This window comes from Bacillus rossius, chromosome 3 (assembly GCF_032445375.1).
Source record: "Bacillus rossius redtenbacheri isolate Brsri chromosome 3, Brsri_v3, whole genome shotgun sequence".
Taxonomy (NCBI): Eukaryota; Metazoa; Arthropoda; class Insecta; order Phasmatodea; family Bacillidae; genus Bacillus; species Bacillus rossius.
Window position 1 is genome coordinate 8,853,869 of NC_086332.1, and position 19,742 is coordinate 8,873,610.

At 39.7% G+C, this 19,742-nt stretch overlaps 1 protein-coding gene across 1 annotated transcript; it reads left to right on the plus strand.

Annotated features, from left to right (window-relative positions):
• Nucleotides 1-1,134: 1,134 nt before the first annotated feature.
• On the plus strand, nucleotides 1,135-18,588 carry LOC134530175 (CD63 antigen-like). The gene is made up of 5 exons (XM_063364812.1): nucleotides 1,135-1,289; nucleotides 8,530-8,718; nucleotides 11,998-12,168; nucleotides 15,901-16,167; nucleotides 16,743-18,588. Exons 1-5 carry the CDS (start codon nucleotides 1,179-1,181, stop codon nucleotides 16,926-16,928), a joined length of 924 nt encoding a protein of 307 aa, XP_063220882.1. The 5' UTR covers nucleotides 1,135-1,178; the 3' UTR covers nucleotides 16,929-18,588.
• Nucleotides 18,589-19,742: the final 1,154 nt, after the last annotated feature.

The window sequence follows — 19,742 nt, forward strand, 5'->3', positions numbered from 1 at the left end:
TGTAATAGTTTATAAGTAATAAACTTATTCTACAATAAAATTAATGATTTGCCAACTATTCGGGCGGAACGACAAAACTACAGGGCAACGTCAGGGGTATATGTGTGTGAGGCGGGATGATTAAGTGCGATGCTAGCTGGTGCTTCTAGTGCGGTATAGCCTCTAAGCGCAAGGCTCTGAACTGGCGCGCAGTTATCTCGTCGTCACAGGATAACTGTGAAATTTGAGCGGTGACCGTAACATTATATGGCCAAGAAATGAAGGTAAAGGTGTAATGCAAGTCCCTTAAGTTCTTTCAAGAATCTGTACCGGTTGTTTTTACGCCTATAAATTACTCTGAAAACATGCGTTTTAGCCATTTTAACTCATCTGAAAATACAGTTTAAAAACTTAATCCAAAATCAAACGTACTTTTTCGGCCCTCAGCGAATTCTTGAATGATTTTAGTATGAATGCAGACCCCACTCGGAAATCTTGAGTAGTTTTGAAATCGCGTTGTTTTTGTTGAAGCTCTGGGCACCGTGTGTGTGCCCGGGTAGGCGGAGCTTTACAAATCTTGCCGAGTCCAGGACGGGGACTCACCACAACGCCGAAATGCCAAATTGACCACAACGCCGACAGCTAGAAAACTGCTGTGTACCACAACGCCGAATTACCACAACGCCGAAATACACTAACGCCGAAAAATGTCATTGCAGGACTGCCACAAAGGTTAGGTTAGGTTAGACTAGGTTAGGTTAGGCTAGGTTAGGTTGGACTAGGTTAGGTTGGGATAGGTTAGGTTAGGCTAGGCCATAGGATAGACTAGGTTAAGTTAGGTTATATTACGCTAGTTTAGGTTAGGTAAGGTTAGGTTTGATTGTGGTATTTCGGCGTCGAGGTACATTTAAGAAACACACACAAATTCATTAAGTTGTTATTTCGGCGTTGTGGTACACAGCAGTTTTCTAGCTGTCGGCGTTGTGGTCAATTTTGACATTCGGCGTTGTGGTATTTCGGCGTTGTGGTATTTCGGCGTGGTGGTAACGACCCGTCCAGGACCACACGCAGTTGGCATTCAGACCGGCCGGCCTCGCAAAGGAAGAGGGGGGAGGGGGCAGCGCGCGAGGCGGAGATAAGGGCTGATAAGCGGGTCAGGTTGTCGAGAGGTGCGACTCGGGGCGACGCCAGTGCTGGCGATGATAAGGCTCGAGATGGCAGCGCACGAGATGGGGGGCCGCCCCGTCGACCTGAACAAGGGCATGCGGTGCATCAAGTACCTGCTGTTCTCCTTCAACTTCGTGTTCATGGTGAGTCCGCGAGTCCGCGCGCCCGGGCCGGCCGAGAGACACCCTTACCTGGCCTTGTGCGAGGCCGTACCGAGGAACTCCAGCTGAACACACACACACACACACACACACAGATATGAGCTTATATAGGCCTATATATAGGTTAGGTAACATCTTTGAAAGATTTGTGCAATGGCAGTGCATGACTTGATACAGCTTTTGGACATACGCCATTGCTATATCACATGTACGTCTGTAGAAGAGAACTATAAAAAAACACAAAAGACAAAAACACAAACGAAAAACGAAAAAAAAAAAAACCACAAATGATCGTTCTGTTAGTCCATTTCCTTTGTTTTTCTTTGTTTGTTGACCATATTCCTGTTATGGAATATTATGTGGTGTTTATATCCTGTTGACAACAGCAATTTTTTTGCTTAATTTGTGTTTTTGTCTTTTTGTGTTTTTTTGTATTTTTCTCCTACAGACATACATGTGCTTTAGCAATGGCGTATGTCCAAAAGCTTACATCAAGTCAGGTTAGGTAACATTTCAATACATTTCAGTTCTTTCCTTTGATTTATTTCGTTACAATTCAAACATTTTTTGATTCATTAAAATTCGATTCAATTAAAAAAGTTTTATTTCATTACAACTGGTTTCTATCGATGCTGTTTCATGTGATTGTACTTTATTTTATTTACCAATTATATTTGAGTACATATTATATATATATATATATATAGGTTAGGTAACATTTCAATACATTTCAGTTCTTTCCTTCGATTTATTCCGTTACAATTCAAACATTTGATTCATTAAAATTCAATTCAATTAAAATAGTTTTATTTCATTACAATTGGTTTCTATCGATGCTGTTTCATGTAATTTTACTTTATTTCATTTATCAATTACATTTGAGTACATATAATATTATATATATATATATATATATATATATATATATAACAGATACCCTTTGTAACTGAATTTTAAAAGAAAATATTTGCCACGATGAAATAAAAATCTGATGAGAAAATGTGTGATCCAACAACAAATGCGATGAACAGAGAATGCCCTCAAACAATGCCAAGAAAAAAATTAATCAACCAACTTGTGGCCGTATAGTCAGGCACCGATTATTTACAAACGAGTCAACCGCGCATTTGCCAAGACCGCCAGTTTGGGGCGTGAAAAATATGGATGGACACAAAGGAACTGCGAAAATTTTTGGAGTGACGGTAAATATTAATTATATATATATATATATATATATATATACATTTAATGCACAGTAATGATTTGATTTTAAAAACACATGTCAAGGGGAAAATTAAGTTTGTAGTAACTATTTCAGTGCGCTTAAAAATATTAGGCCTTAAACCAAATATTTAAGAAATCGTATTAAAACTCATTTAACAATATACAGTATACTATAACCCCTTGTTTTATTACGAAAGTTATAATAACCAAATAAAACTGCAAAAACCATTTATTAAATTTAAATAAGAAAAAATATAAACGTCTTTGAAAAAGTTTAGTATTTAGTTTCATAACGTGCTTTTTTAAAACTTATAATAAATAAGTTTGAATAAGTAATTTCTTTTTTTTGGGGGGGGCGGGGGGAGGAAATGCATAAGGTAGGAGGGAACTAAAGTTTATCTGCCTAGAGCGCTAGCTGCGTAAAATTGGGGTCGCGTGAAGTGCAACAACAAAAACAAAGAGTAGGCCACCTATATTCCTCGGAATTTGAAGGAGGGGATGGATAATATCTATATGCCCCCTCCCCTTTCCGAAGCGCCACTGCCCATGTATCAGAAGCTCAACATTTTCAATTATTATGTGCTGTGTTACCTCGCCATCTGTATTTTGAACTTTCCCATACATTTCTATCCTAGTGAAAATTCTGACCATCTATGGAGCGGATGTGAACGTTGCTAACTTATAATATGTTATACATTTTTATTTAACGTAGCAAATGTTCTTTTCTCAACGACAAATATTAACACTAATTGAATACAAATTACTGACATATTTTGTATTCGGGATTCTAATGTAGTCGCCAACTTGACTTACGTAAATTAAATCCACTCAGACTGATAGATCACTTTTTCAGCGTAGACAATTTTGAACCCTTTTATCAATGTTTTATCATTAATGATATCGTCTTGTGAAAGAAATGTGGAATTTAGACGTTTTTAAGAGAGGATAGAAAAAGTTAACAAGTTTAACGTCGTGCGGTTGTACATACTGAGCAAATGCGTATTCAGCTCTTATTCAAGGAAAGGGTACAAAATTATCCGCTTATAAATTTCCTGAAATTAATTCAGCATGTGTTATCTCCCCAGTGGTAATACAAAGATTTCCAACATTTCACTTTCACTTTACATTTCTTACATGATGTACATACGTGCTTCAAGCACAATAAAACTACTTGAGCTGTCGTTAATTTAATATTTTTCACTGAAGTTCACTGTTACTTAAAGAAAATGTTAATCTTGTTTTATACCCATGAAATCATTGCTACCATTCAACAACACAGATTTTAAAATAAAAATGCGTTTGTTTGTAATGGATAGGAACTTACTTAATTCACGTTATTATTTGGCAAATGTGTACAGGGCAAATGTTTATGTGTTTGAATGACCCTTGACATTATATCGTGTTGTTTTACACAACTTGAAGGACTAGAAACCAATAACTAGAGACCTGCAAAAATCGCAGATTCATTCGGCGATAGGCTAGAATTCAAATATATATATATATATATATATATATATATATATATATATATATATATATATATACCTCTTAGATAATTTTGCTATTGGCTTACTATTCATCTGGACGAATCTCAACCAGTTATAAACCCTCAACCAAAGAAGGTTCGAATCACAGACAAACTAGCTGAGACGACTTACAAGTCGGCAGCTAATGAACTTGCGTTATTTGCCTGAGTGTACAGGGATATGTGCAGTCTATCCTGAAGGCCATCGAAACCGCGAATTTTGCAGGTCTCTACCAATAACAATCGCCTAGAACTTATCTACGCGAATCGTGTGCGATACGGAGAAACGGTGACATGTGACACCAGCCAATGTCATTACGCACACGTTTGTGCAGTCCAGCCTGGCACCAGAAAATAAAACTCAAATTTCGCAGGTCTCTGCAGTAATGTGATTCCAACATTGATTCATTTGGGAGAAAGGAAGGGGTGCACAGAAAAATATTCTGTAGTTTTACAAAAAAAAATCATTTGGAAAACAGTTGCCAAGAAAGAGGTTATAACTTTGTACAACACATTGCCATAATTATTTTTGCATGTGTGAAATAAGTCTTTCGAGATAATACTGAGTCTTTCTTACGAAAATTGGCACATAATTTTATATACCAATTGATGTTTCATTCAAGCATAATTTTTTAAACCATGGAAAATATAATCGAAATTTCAACAAATTGACTTTATTTTGTTGTATCATGCTTATTAGTGTGCGCAGGCAATACTGGAAAGCTATTCAGGGAACGGTTTGCAAATAAATTTAACTATTCGAGGTAATGGGACAACACAAAGCATAAATCCCCGTGTAAGAAGAATCCGAACTCGGTATTACTGCGAACACAGTTTTGTGGTTATACAGTTGTTTTCGTGTAAATGTACAAATTTACAAATATCTGTAATTTTGCATGAATATTTCTGTTCCATTTACAAAAAAAAAAAAATCACAGTGTACACAAGTTCTCTGCGCCCCGCCGTTAAATACGCCCCTAACAAGTCAGTTTGAAAAGGTGAAATTTGCAAACTCTTTGAATCTGTTGAAAACCAGCTCGGTGCTCAGGTGGCAAAAGGCCAGGTGCGAGTTATCACATGAACAAATGGCCTTAGCAAGCAAGGCCATCGAGTTAGCAGAGAGAAGATTAAGAGCTGCTTTCCGACAGTGACTGCATACACAATGTGCTCTCTTCAATAGTCTGATCCAACCTTCGTGGAATTAAATATTTACTGACACAACTCTTATGTTTGTAGCAAACTAGCTGTGTCCACAACTTCGTTCACAAATAATTCACCCATGTTTTTTTAGGTAGAAAATACGGACAGATTTTATTTATTAAAACCTACCTATGAACGCTAAAGTTAAAGTTACGTTTAAGCTTTCCTGTAAACTACAATTTCAGTTAAACTTTCAGGAGCATGCACAAGCAATTTAGTGGAATCACTTACTTGAAAATATGTTACATGTAGCTGTTTGTGGCTGAAACACTTTAACTCAGTTCTAAACCTATTTTGGAAAAGGGCTTTCTTGTGCCTTAGTAATTGTCATTGAACAAATAAAAGTACCGGTAAACTGTAAATTTTGAACTGAAATGAGTAAATTATATGTATGATTGGAATATTTTCGCAATTCACGGTGTGATGTTCGTTTGAAAGTGCTATTGTTTAATGTGACCTAATCTCGCCCAGAAGTAGGCTAATGTAACAGCCGATATCAGCACGAAAGGGTTACCATGTTGAGTTATTTTGAAAGTATAGGTCATGTGTGATATTTTTATTTATGAAACGTGTAATTTTAAACATCACACCACCTAAGATCACTACAAAATGGCCATTTTGTGTTTTCATTCGACTCGAAAGAAACCCTTGTTCCAAGAACAATGCTGGCATGACAGTTTCCAGTTACGATAAGGCTTATCAGGCGATTGTACAGCAAATATGCTAACAGATCTTAATCACATCGTTCCGTCCACAGCCATACAAACTCACTGATAACAGCATTGGCCTTTATTTTTCTCACAGCCAGAACATCATTGCACGTTAAAGAGACTTGTTACGTTGTTGTATTTCCCTAAATTGACCTGCAGTCCGAAAGATGAAATTGTATTAAAACTAATGGATGATATTTTTTTCTACGTCCACACAGGTTACTGTTTTAATAAATGCGATTCTCATCTGTAGTTAGCTCCTGTTTAACTGAACGCAGTTGAAACATATCGCGTATTCTTCCACCTAATTGGCGTGGTTGTGATGTTTAGTATCTATATTTATGAACATAAATATTTAAGAGCTATAGCGCTATGTTTATAATTTTTAAAACCTATTTTTGTCACCAATATTAAAATAATATTTTTCTTAGTCCAAGGTATTGCTGGTTGAAAACCATCCAGTGTCTTAAATGAAAGTGATTTTCTTTATTGGCAGACTTAAATGGTTTTGGGGTAAGTCTAAATATATATTTTTTCAAACAAAGGTTTTTTGATATTCTGTTCAAGTCCTCTCGCCAGAAAGAGAAGAATGCCTCTAAGATTTTATGAGATTTTTTTTCTAAATTGCTAATAAAACGTTTTTTTTTTAAATTATTTAGCCAAAGGTGGGTTTTTTGACCTACGCAGCACTTTCACTTGAGGTAAGCTTGCATAGGACTTCATATACATGCTTTCCATATCGATCTTGCTTCAAATATTGTTAATTATGATAAGAGACTAGCCAAAGTTAACTTGTTATGACAAAAACCTTATTTCAAGATTGATGTACGCTGTACGCCTGGAGACTAGTAAGCTTGAGCCAAGCTTGTTTTAAGCTTGCAGACTTTATATACTACTGTTAAATGTGTTTTAAAAAATCGAAAAAATTACCTGAAAAAGTACACAATGTTTCCTTGATGTTAAAAAAGCGGCTCTATGTATAACCGAACGAGATGCTACTAGAAGTATGTCCCGGAAACAACATTGCAGACCTAACCAAATCTAATACTATGTTGGAATAAGTTTTTAGATAGGTTCTTACTTTCAGTAACATTAGAACAACTTTAAATGCGCGTCCCAATTTAAAAAAAAATGTTCGGGGGTTAAAAAATACAAATTACATTATTTGTAAATTTGTTTTACATCGAAAGTACACAATATTAGCATACATTCGCAAGTTAGTTTGTGTATTATTTTTTTCCCCTGTAAAACAGCAAAATACAAAAGAGGGTTGTCTGTAAATTCAGTTTACGGACGATAATTTTACGTGATAACGTCATTAGAAAACATTGATGAAAAATAGCATACTTTTTAATTTTCAAATATTATTGACAGTTTTTGCAAATTTAATTTAAATAATTTAGTTTAAATATAATCACGAACAATTAGTTAAAAATCCCCGCCTTAACCTGTTTTGATATTATAGAAAATTTTCCTCGCACGTTGGTTGGCCGGTTCTTGCACGCTCGGCTCAGGTGGAACGTGACAATGAGTCATGCTTTTTCGTGCGTGCAGCCGGCGTTCATTGATTTATAAGACGTTATCACGTCGATAAATAATGATATCACCATAGAGAGAGAGAGAGAGAGAGAGAGAGAGAGAGTGTGTGTGTGTGTGTGTGTGTGTGTGTGTGTGTGGAATGGTTTCCTCCGAAGTGATGCGAAAGAGCACGTGTGTTTAGAGACCGGATAAAATTCGCGGATTCATTTCGTGATAGCCTGAAATTCAAACATGTGTACAATTCTGCTGGTTCTGCTATTGGCTCGCAGTTTAACTGGAGCTCTCTGGGCCAATGAGAGGCTATCGACCAAAGAAGCGTCGAATAACAAGCTAACCAGTGGAGACGCCTCACAATTTGTTACCCAATGAACACGCCTGTTTACTTTGAGAAATGCAGAGGATAATGGAGGCTATCCTAGAAGTCATTGAATCCGCGAATTTTTCCGGTCCTTACGCGTGTTTAGGGACGCCTGCATTTCGCGAATACATTTCGTGTCAAGGTATTTCACAAAATACTGTAGCTTTTCTCCTGTGGTTATTGGCTGAGGTCGGTGAGAGGTGTCGTCCCGCTCTTGACGGGGCCAATGAGAATGTGGTCACCGTACTGCTGCACCCTCACAATTTGCCATGACTAGAGACCGGAAAAATTCGCGGGTTCAATGACCTTCAGGATAGACTCCAATATCCTCTACACACCAGGGCAAATGCCAACTGTTCATTGGCTGCTGACTTGTGAGTCGTCTCGACTGGGTGGCCTGCGATTCGACACTTCTATGAGTGAGGGTCTCTAATTGGCCCTCAGTCCTCCAGATCAACAGTGAACCAATGGCAGAAGCAGCACTAAGGTATATTTATTTGAATTTTAGCGTAACACGAAATGAATCCGCGAATTTTTCAGGTCTCTAGCCATGACTCTTAGAAAAAGCTAGAGTGTTTTGTGAAATACCTTGACACGAAATACAGGTGTCCCTACGCATGTTCCTCCGCCGCCCTGTCACGAGCTCTCTGGGCCGGTGTGTCGCAGCTGACGGGCATGCTGGTGATCGCCGTGGGCACCACCATCCTCGCCGCCTACCAGAAGTTCGACAGCTTCCTGGAGAGCAGCTTCTACTCGCCGGCCACGCTGCTGATGGCCGTGGGCGTCGTCATCGGAGTCGTGGCCTTCTTCGGCTGCCTGGGCGCCGCGCGCGAAAGCACCTGCATGATCATGGTGGTGAGCCGTCGACCGTCGCTTGTTCCTCTTACCGCTGATAAGGTCTCAGGGCTCAGGACAGAGCCAACTGTCTGGTCAGCTGAGCGAGGTACGGGGCTGAGGCGGTGACTATGCTGTGTTGGTGGCCCTAGCCGCTGGTCGGTGCCGAAGCTCTAACACCCTCCCGATCAAACAAAAGGGAGCGATCCCTCACAGTTCTGTTTACTTATAGCTCTGGAATGTTAAAATCAAGAGAAATGGAAAGTTACTTCCACCCTACCTACCCTATTAGGGCGCATATGTGGGAGGGGAACGCGAGAACGCCGGCCGTAAGGTCGGAATAATCTTATTCCTCTTACTAGCCGCTGTAAAGTAAAGGGGCAAACTTGACTTGACAGACATTTTTCATGCTTTTAAAATACAATAATATTGTATCATCAGTCATTAAAAAATAAGTACATGAACGATACTTTTGGTACTCGTCAGTGATGCGTAAACATCTAACCTCGGTTAACGAGAAAATTGATGTGACATGATGTAAGCTTTTGGACATACGCCATTGCTGAAGCACATGTATGTCTGTTGAAGAAAACTACAAAAAAAAACAAGACAAAAACACAACTTAAGCAAAAAATTGCTGTTGTCAACAGGATATGAACACCACATAATATTCCATAACAGGAATGTTGTTTGTTGTGTTTTTGTCTTTTGTGTTTTTTGTAGTTTTCTTCTACAGTCATACATGTGCTTTAGCAATGGCGTATGCCCAAAAGTTTACATCAAGTCATGCACTCCCATTGCACAAATCCTTCAAAGATAATACAAATTGATGTGTCCTTGTGTTGGGAATAAACTTATAATACAAAACTCGGGACGCTAAATTTAACATAGAATTCATCTAAAATAATGCCGAGAGTGATAAGTATAATAAATTTTTGTTTCCAAATTACATTTCTTGACGCGAATCACTCGCCGCTAGAATCCGCTCCTGAAGCAGCGACTATCGAATCATTCAGCACGACCAACTATTCAACGGGTGGTGCTAGTAGTTAAAGTATTCGCACTGTCAAACTTTGCTTCCATCACCTTCCGATATGTGGTTTTGGGGACGCACCACAACGCCGAAATACCACAACGCCGAACGTACAATAACGCCGAAAACCAAAACGCCGAATGCCAAATTGACTACAACGCCGGCAGCTAGAAAACTGCTGTGTACCACAACGCCCAATTACCACAACGCCGAAATACATTAACCCCGAAAAATGGCATTGCAGGACTGCCACAAAGGTTAGGTTAGGTAGTGTTAGCACACAAATTCATTCAGTTGTTTTTCATTTTGCTTCTTTGTCCCCCCCTCCCCGCAGCAACATTTTTCGGCGTTACTGTATTAAGGCGTTGTGGTACACGGCAGTTTCCTAGCTGTCGGCGTTGCGGTCAATTTGGCATTCGGCGTTATGGTATTCGGCGTTATTGTACGTTCGGCATTGTGGTATTTCGGCGTTGTGGTAACGACCCTGTCGTTTTCGGTCATGACGTAACCGAAAAACGTCTCAAGCGCAGCCATGTTTGTTTTTGACAATTTGGATGATTTCAGTTTCCATCACATATTTTACACATAGGACGGGTTTTGAAAATTAACTGGATGTAGGATGCGATCGGCCAATCAAAATCATGGCCTAGCGAAAAACGGAAATCACGTCCGTTTCCGTCACAACGATTCTTTAAAATGGCGAAGAAAGAGTAGCGGCTCCAGAGGGGGTGCTAAGGGGCTCAAGCCCCCTCCAAAAGCATCTGGGTCCACTATTGTTTTATTGTTTGCCTTGATAAAGCCTAGCCTCAGCTGGGTCAAGCCCCTCCCAAACCAAAATCCTGGATCCGCCAATGGCGAAGATCACATGGGCGATAAAAGAGGTTATAATAGCGAAATCACTGAAATAATGTTTGTATACCTGTCGTATCCAAAATATTTTATTTGTAAAAATTAAATTGTTTCTATAACTTAAAAAAAAAAACACTGAAAATTTATTATGTAACAAATATAATTGTCAATTAAATTTACGTGTGTCTAAAAAGTTACAAAAATGCCCAAATATAGTTACAAGTTAAAAAATTCCATCAGGCACTGTGATGCTTTATTTAATTTAAAAAAAAAAATTGATATTACATTTGAAAAGTTTGAGAAAGCTCAGACTAAAAAACGAACTTCAATGGTGTTTGCATGATTCAAATCGTATTTGAGGTTATCTGTCCAAATTTATTCGACAGAGAAAATTTGAAGCTGTTTCCATCCAATACTACCCCTTACAATTCTATTGTTAGATGTATTGGTAGTGACTGGAAAAATTCGCGAGTTCGATGACCTCTAGGGTAGACTCCACAATCCTCTACACACTCAGGCAAATGCCACCTGCTCATTGGCTATTGACTCGTGACACCTGTCAACTGGGACGCTTGCGATTCGATACTCTTTTGGTTGAAGATTTTTCATTGGCTCAGAGTCCTTCAGATAAACTGTGACTGTGAGTCAATCACAGAAGCAATATAAAGATAAAGTTGTTTGTATGATAGTATATCATGACTTGAACCCGCGAATTTTTCCGGTCTCTGTGTATTGGAGAGAAATGTTTTACAGTTTGACAGGGCCATTTACACGGTGGAAGCGTCTGCTGCGGACGCACACAGGTTCGGACACGTGATAACTAAGAGACCGGAAAAATTCGCCGGTTCAAGTCATGATATACGATCATACAAACAACTGTATCTTTATATTGCTTCTGTGATTGACTCACAGTTTATCTGAAGGACTTTGATCCAATGAAAAACCTTCAACCAAAAGAGTATCGAATCGCAAGCGTCCCAGTTGACAAGTGTCACGAGTCAATAGCCAACGAGCAGGTGGCATTTGCCTGAGTGCGTAGAGGATTGTGGAGTCCAAGCGCGGCTCCAGAAGGGGGGGGGGGCGGTGGGGAAATAGCCCCTCCCGAGACCAATTTTATTGACTAGTGTATATTTATGTTTACTTAAATATTTAATTTCATATGTTAAACTTTTATCTCATCAAAAGTTGCATGGAGCTACTAGGGTTCTGTATTTGAAACCTGTAATTTGTAAATAATATTCCAAGGCCAATATCTGAACACTTTCATTTTTGCAACTACGACCTTTCTTTGTACGATAGCCCCTCCCGAAAAGTCATCCTGAACCCGCCATTGGTGGAGTCTACCCTAGAGGTCATGGAACTCGCGAATTTTTTCCCAGTCCCTAGTGATGACGGAACGTGCGCACGCGTGCCCGCAGTTCTCCGTGCTGCTGGGGGTCGTGTTCGTGCTGGAGGTGTCGGCGGGCATCGCGGCCTACGTGCTGCAGGACAACCTCGGCGCGGCTCTGGGCGCGCGCATGCAGACGCTCATGGGCCAGTACCGCAGCGACAGCGGCGTCCGGCACACCTTCGACTTCGTGCAGCGGCAGGTTCGTGCCGGAACGTGCCTTCAGTGCTGCTGTGCTCGTGCAGTCTTCGCAGTGTTGACAGTCGAAGCGAAAACAACATCCCTTTTTTTTAATATACAGAGAGGAAATCATTGAAGTTTAATGGTTATTTATTGACGTGATAACGTCTTATAATTCGATGAATGCCGGCTGCACGCACGAAAAATTGTCACATTCCGCCGGAGCTGAGCCTGCAAGAATCGGCAAACCACCGTGCGAGAAAATCTTCTATAATATCAAACAGGTTAAGGCGGGCTTTTTAAGGGGCCCGCCTCGTCAGGGGTGTATGTGTGTTAGTGAGGCGGGATGATAAGTGCGATGCTCGATGGTGTTTCTAGCGCGGTATCGCCTCTAAGTGCAAGGCTCTGAATTGACGCGTAGTTTTCTCGTCGTCACAGGATAACAGTGAAATTTTAGCGGTGACTGCAACATTATATGGCTGATAAATGAATATAAAGGTGTAATGCAAGTCTCTTAATAATCTGTACTGGTTTTTTTACGCCTAAACATTACTCTGAAAACATGCGTTTTAGCCATTTTAACTCCTCTAGAAATAGAGTTTAAAAACATGATCCAAAATTAAAAGTACTTTTTGGGCCTCAGCGAACTCTTAAATGCTTTTTGTAAACATACCCCACTCGGATATCTTGAGTAGTTTTGAAATCGCGTTGTTTTTCCTAAAGCTCTGCGCACCGTCTGTGTGACCAGGTAGGTGGAGCCCTTAACTAATTGTTCGTGATTATATTTAAACAAATTATTTAAATTAAATTTGCAAAAACTGTAAATAATATTTGAAAATTAAAAAAAAATGCAATTTTTCATCAATGTTTTTTATGATGTTATCACGTAGAATTATCGTCTGTAAACCGACTTTACAGACAACCCCCTTTTTTTGCATATATCGAGGTAATACTCAGTGTTTCTTACAAAAACTGGTGCTTAATATTGATGATTCATTCAACCATAATTTTTTTAAACCAAGGAAAAATTACATAATTAGACCTTAGATTTTATTTTGATTTATTCTATGAGTAGAAACGCTATTATTTCGGAGATTCATTTCCGCTCCCATCTGGAATGAGCTTGCTTATACGTAATCAAGGCTTTCTAGAGCGCTCGTTGGTCCATAATAATTGCAATTTTTAGCAATGCCTACTCGACTTAGGTATGCCTATAGACCAAACCATGCTCTGCTACCATTTGTAATGCCCCTCGTGCCCCAAAATTATATTATTTTTATTTTAAAAAATTAATAAAAAGTAAACTAAGACATTATTTGTTGCCTAATTACAACGACTGACTGGCTACTACTAAATTTAGAAACTGGGATCACATCCCTTAACACCGATGACTACATTCCTAATTCGAAGGAAGAGTTCGTCGTTGCCGCGAAAAAGCCTCTCGACAGAGACGCCGAGATGATGCGGTAAGTAGCCGAAGTCTAAGTGCCGCAATGGCGGACAAAGCTCCTAATTAAAACGGGCGATCGGCCCTAGGGAAAAGAGGGTGAAGGTTCGGCTCTGGACCGAAAACTTCTAGAGGTGACCGAGATGGGCGTAACTACACATTCAGTTGTTTTGCCGAGGGACGACCACTGCGCTCTCTACCAGCGGACACAGAAAGCTACATAGGATCGACTTTTAAAGGACGTGAGTAGAAAGCATAGGGCCTTATGGTGCAGCCGGTGCTGCTCTCTGGCGGCCTAAAGGGGAAGGAAAGAAGGAGGTTAGCAATATCGCCACTAGGTTTTGCGGGCGTCAGCTCCACTCGCTGGCGACAAGTGCAGAAGTAACTGTTTCTACCACTAGATGTCGTGGGTGGTCCATATCTGCACATTTTTTTTCTGTGGCAAATCGTCCTTGAAGTAGGCCACTGCCTGGCGAGTTCACATCAGGGCAATGATCCTGGGCCAAATTCTGAGAACCAAGGTTGGGAGCTGGGGGGTAGGGATTGAGGGTGGACAAAAAATGTAACGAGGCTGGGAATAAGCGTCCTAATGTGACTTTCTATGAGTGAATCTAAGATGTATGCGTGACGTGAAGAGCTGCTGTAAGCTGGTCTCTGAGAAGTGGTAACAGCTCGTCCAGAGCTGTTGTGTGCAAATTTAGTCATGCAGGGAATTAAAGTTACAGGCCCACGGGCGTGACTGCAAGCGGGAGAAATGTCATCCGGGCTGCTAACGACGTCTTTAGGCTTGTAAAAGCTCAGATTGGCCCCTGAGAAAATGTGCCTCGGTCCACTGGCGCAAAGTTTAACTAAGTAGAGTACACCAGCCTAACAAAGTGTAAATCACCCTTGTGTAACCAATAAATATGAAAAAAAATGATTTCCAAAAATAATTTAAAATTATGATAACAATTTAAAAAAACGTGCCGAAATACCTAATTTCCGGCACAGTGATTCAACGGGTCTTACCTCATACATACTTGTTTATAACTGGCTCAAGGTTGCCGACGTGTTGTAAAATTTCTCGTTTAGTAATTCTCGTTTCGTGGTGGCCTTTTTCAAGCAGACTTGGTGGCCCCAAATGTTTTGGAGAGGGATCTCATTGGGAGGCAGGGAACAGCCATCCCCCGGAAATATATAATAATAAACTATTTTAAACAACGTCTCCAATCCAACCTTGAACTTAAAATTTAGCGAATATGTTTTGATAATTTTGTCTTGAGAAATTATGATATTCTTTCGTAATGAAGTATACTCGTGTTAGTTTCATAAGTGTTAATAATCGGATTCCGTTTAAGTCGCGTCATTACATGAGACAAAAATTTTTTTTATGTTTGTAGCAAGAAATTATGAAAACTCAAAATCTAAAAGGTATTGACCCGTACATTGAGCTTCATGCTAATAACTACTCATTAATGTCCGTATATTTCACAGAAATATAGACACAAAAGGAAAATAAAAAATTAAGTGGGTCAGCATGGGGCCCCCAATCGACCGACCCTGTAGCTGCCCTTGTTTTTAAGATTCTCCTAGAGTGTTATTCAAGCTATTAAATCAACTTATAGCAAGAAGTAGTCTCTACGCAGCTACAATTTCTTACTAGTGTGACTTCAGCTTAAAAAACAGATATCCACTCCCTGAATCACCTGTTCCCAAATGGTGTTCCGCAGAACCCGGGGTCACAGGTGTTCCGTGAGTCAGGACGAATGACATATAAATCAGGCACAACTATTGTCTAATAACTTTATTTGAAGGAGTTGCGGTTCCGCCAAAAGAAAAGTCCATAACATTATTCCCTGGCCGAAAAAAAAGGGGGGTTGTCTGTAAAATCGGTTTACGGACTATAATTCTACGTGATAACGTCATAAGAAAACATTGATGAAAAATTGCATACTTTTTTTAATTTTCAAATATTATTTACAGTTTTTGCAAATTTAATTTAAATAATTTTGTTTAAATATAATCACGAACAATTAGTTTTAAAAGCCCGCCTTAAACTGTTTGATATTATAGAAGATTTTCTCGCACGGTGGTTGGCCGGTTCTTGCACGCTCGGCTCAGGCGGAACTTGACAATTTTTTCGTGCGTGCAGCCCGGCGTTCATCGATTTATAAGACGTTATCACGTCTAAAAAAATTGGGAACTGCTGCCCTGGACTTAATACCTCCCATGTTCATAACAGCTCGTTGTCATGTTGGAGACCAAGTTTCTAGATGGAACTCGAGAGGCTGGCACGTGTTTGAGGTAGAGGGGGGCCGCTGGTTCCAGCTGCACTGCTGCGGCGTGCACCACCTGCAGAACTGGAGCAGCGTGCTGCAGGAGGGCGACCCGGGCACGCTGCAGTTCGGCGGGACGGCGGTGCCCACGTCGTGCTGCGCGCGCGACCAGCCGCCGCCGCCGCCCTACAACGGCACCGCCGCCGCCGCCGCCTGCCACATGGTGTACGGCAACGGCTGCCTCGGCCGCGTGCAGCTCATGCTGAGCCAGAGCGCCATCATGCTGGCGAGCGCCGCCTTCACGCTGGCGCTGCTGCAGGTACCTCGGCCACGTCGAGCATGTCCAAGGGGCAACAATTCAGACATCCTTTCAAAAACACTAATGTCAGAAAAATCCTGATGGGTTGCCCTTCCAAGGGGCAACAATTCAGACAACAACAACAATTCAAAAACACCACTGTTAAAGATATCCTGATGGGCTGCCCTTCCAAGGGGCAACAATTCAGGATTATTAAATTACGAAAATGGACATATTTTAAAATACAGGAAGGGCTGCCCTTCCAGTCACTTTACAAACTAACCACTGTCAGAAAAATCCTGAAGGGCTGCCCATCCAAGGGGCAACAATTCAGACAACCTTTCAAAAACACTACTGTCAGAAAAATCCTGATGGGCTGCCCTTCCAAGGGGCAAGTTTTCAGGATTATTTAAACACTTAAAGAAACATGTTTTCAGAAATTGGATGGGCTGCCCTTCCAGTCGCTGTAGAAACAAACCATTGCCAGAAAAATCGTGAAGGGCTGCCCTTCCAAGGGGCAACAATTCAGCTCCCCCAGTCTTAGCATTAAGACAGCTGTGTGCAGCCCGTGATGCTGGTTCGTGTGTGCCTCGCAGCTGCTGGGCGTGGCGTTCGCGTGCTCCCTGGGACGATCCATCCGCGAGCAGAAGACGTATCGTGAGCGGCGCCGCTGGGAGCTGCGCGAGAAGCTGATGAACAGCTACACGCCGCTGGGGCAGACCGACCCCAAGATCACCTACCCCGTCATCTTCATGAAGAATGACAAGGCGTCCGACTGCTAGGGTTGTGGGGATCTCTCTCCCCTTCCCCTCCACCGGCCCTCTTATCCCCTCTCCGTCTGGCTCTATCTACACCCTCCCTCCTTCCACCCGACCATTTTCCCCTACACCCTCTTATCCTCTCCCCTTCACTCTATATCCACTCCCTCCTTCCACCCAACCATTTACCCATACACCCACTTATCCTCTCCCCTTCACTCTATATCCACTCCCTCCTTCCACCCAACCATTTACCCATACACCCTCTTATCCTCTCCCCTTCACTCTATATCCACTCCCTCCTTCCACCCAACCATTTACCCATACACCCTCTTATCCTCTCCCCTTCACTCTATATCCACTCCCTCCTTCCACCCAACCATTTTCCCCCTCACCCTCTTATCCTCTCCTCTTCACTCTATATCCACTCCCTCCTTGCTTCTACCCAACCCATCTTACCGAGATGTATTCCCGCTCTATCCACACTCTCCCTCTCACTTTTACTTGCCTGCTTCCTTCCCTCCTTCACACCATACCTCCTTTCCAACAGTCTTATCCACACCATCTTACCTACTCTATCCATACCCTCACTTCCACCCCCTTCCACCTACCCAGCCTCACACCCTCTGTCCTGTCTCTTTCCAGCCGCCTTATCTTCCCACACCCTCCGCACCATGCCTTTCACCCTATACACACCCTCTTGAGCGCACAATGTGCCCGAGAGTTCACAAATTGTAAGCCTTACCACGCATCTAAACCTTACCTGGAAATACATTTTCGCAGTGCATACACAATTAGCTGTGAGCTAGAAAAATTAGAGATATCTGTATAGGTTCGTTTAAAAGTACAATGCGCGAACAACGAAACTGAAAACTAAAGTATTTGCATAAACATATTAAAAAAAATTACTAAATCAAGATTAAGTATTATATCAAAACAATCACAATACTACTATGTACTTTTAGTTTTACGTTTTAAACTTAATGTTTACTTTGTATTATTAGATCACAGACAAAGTAGTTAAATAGATTCAAAATTTCTTGGTATTTAATAATAACTATTGATGTCAGTTAATTTTTTTCTTTCATTTTTGCGTATACTTTTGAAATGAACAGGGAATCCAAGGCAGCCAAATGACCGTAGTTGTAAAGCAAATCGGTCTGCTTTGATTAGATATTAGTTCATAAAAGTTAAACCCGTCACATAATTATTTGCGCTATGTGAGTAATTTTTGTTATTTTACGCCTTTGATTTTATTTTTATTTCTTAGAATTCATTTTAATAGATCTAGATAAATGTTAAAGCCTTTAGTTGCTATAAGTCTAAAGATTGTAATACAACTTTTGAGGTAGTTGTCTCTGAAAGCTGTTAAATAAATTTTAACATTATTTTCTTTAATATTACTTTAATTAATTTTGGTTTGTTCAAAGAATGTTCTTTTATCCAGAGATATAGCATGGCAGTTATTTATGGGTTTATAATATTCTTTTATTCTTTACATACTTTTAAAGGGTTACTGTCATCTCAATTTAGTGTTATTTTAGGTTCTATTAACTGATGATTTGCAGTGTAATATGAAAAACTGCAGAAAAAGTTGTATGTTTATTTGTAAATACATTACATGTTGTTCTTAAAAATTGTGATTAAATTGAACAAAGACAAAAATAAAGCTTCAAAAGTGAAAGTGATTCTTTTCCTAGGGTTGTACTATGACCACGCTACTAACAACAAATAAATTTGAGTCCAGTAAAAAATTTACATAAACAAGTAAATCTTTACACATAATTTAAAATATACGAATTTATAACAGTCTAATATTATACCTTTATTTCGCAATTTACGATCGTTTTATGTGCATAAATTTGTTTAAACAGTGGAACTTGATGTAAGCTTTTGGACATACGCCATTGCTAAGCACATGTATGTCTGTAGAAGAAAACTACAAAAAACCAAAAGACAAGAAACACAAATTAAGTAAAAATTGCTGTTGTCAACAGGATATATACACCACATAATATTCCATAACAAGAATATGGTAGGCTATGGTCATAATAACACCAATAGTTGAACAAATTAAAAACATTCAAGACAAAATAATGGCTATCTAGTGTCAATGACTCAAATACTTTACAATATTTATCCTCTTTTTTCATTTACGAATTATATAGGTCTCTGTGACAAAAATTTATTTGCAGCAAACAGATGGAGGTATGTTCTATAAAAACCAAAATGAATATAATGATTAAGTATATGTACATTTAATGATAATTAGAAAATGTCAATATTTTTCTGTGATCAAGTTAAATTGTTGAATGAAACGACATTGGTGTAAATTGGTTTGCCAGTATAGCTGGTGTTGCTGAATAAAACAAAGCTTTTGAATCACAAAAAAAAAAAAAAAAAAAAAGTCAGCAATAAAACCTGAGTGTAACCTCACTACACCAATGTCTCCAAGCACAAAATAATTCTATATTTCAATTTTTGTTTCAAAAATAATTTTCACACTCGCTTAGCTTTTTTTTAAACCACTACAACCGTTCGCGTGTCTCAGAGAAATTAAACTCACAATCCACCATGAAACAACTATCCTTACCAGCAAATATCAACTTTTGGTGTCAGAATATTTAAATTTTTATCTTTACATACTTAAAATAACTTTGTTTTAATAATGTTTTCATTTATAGTTGTATATTTAATTTTCAGTTACAGATTTAATTTGCAGCTTTAAATTATTTATGAGAAACCCAAATTAATTTTATTCTTAAAAATTAAGCTCAGTCATCCAGATAGTGAATCATTAACTAAAACACATTCGGTGACAGTTTCACTATGACAGAA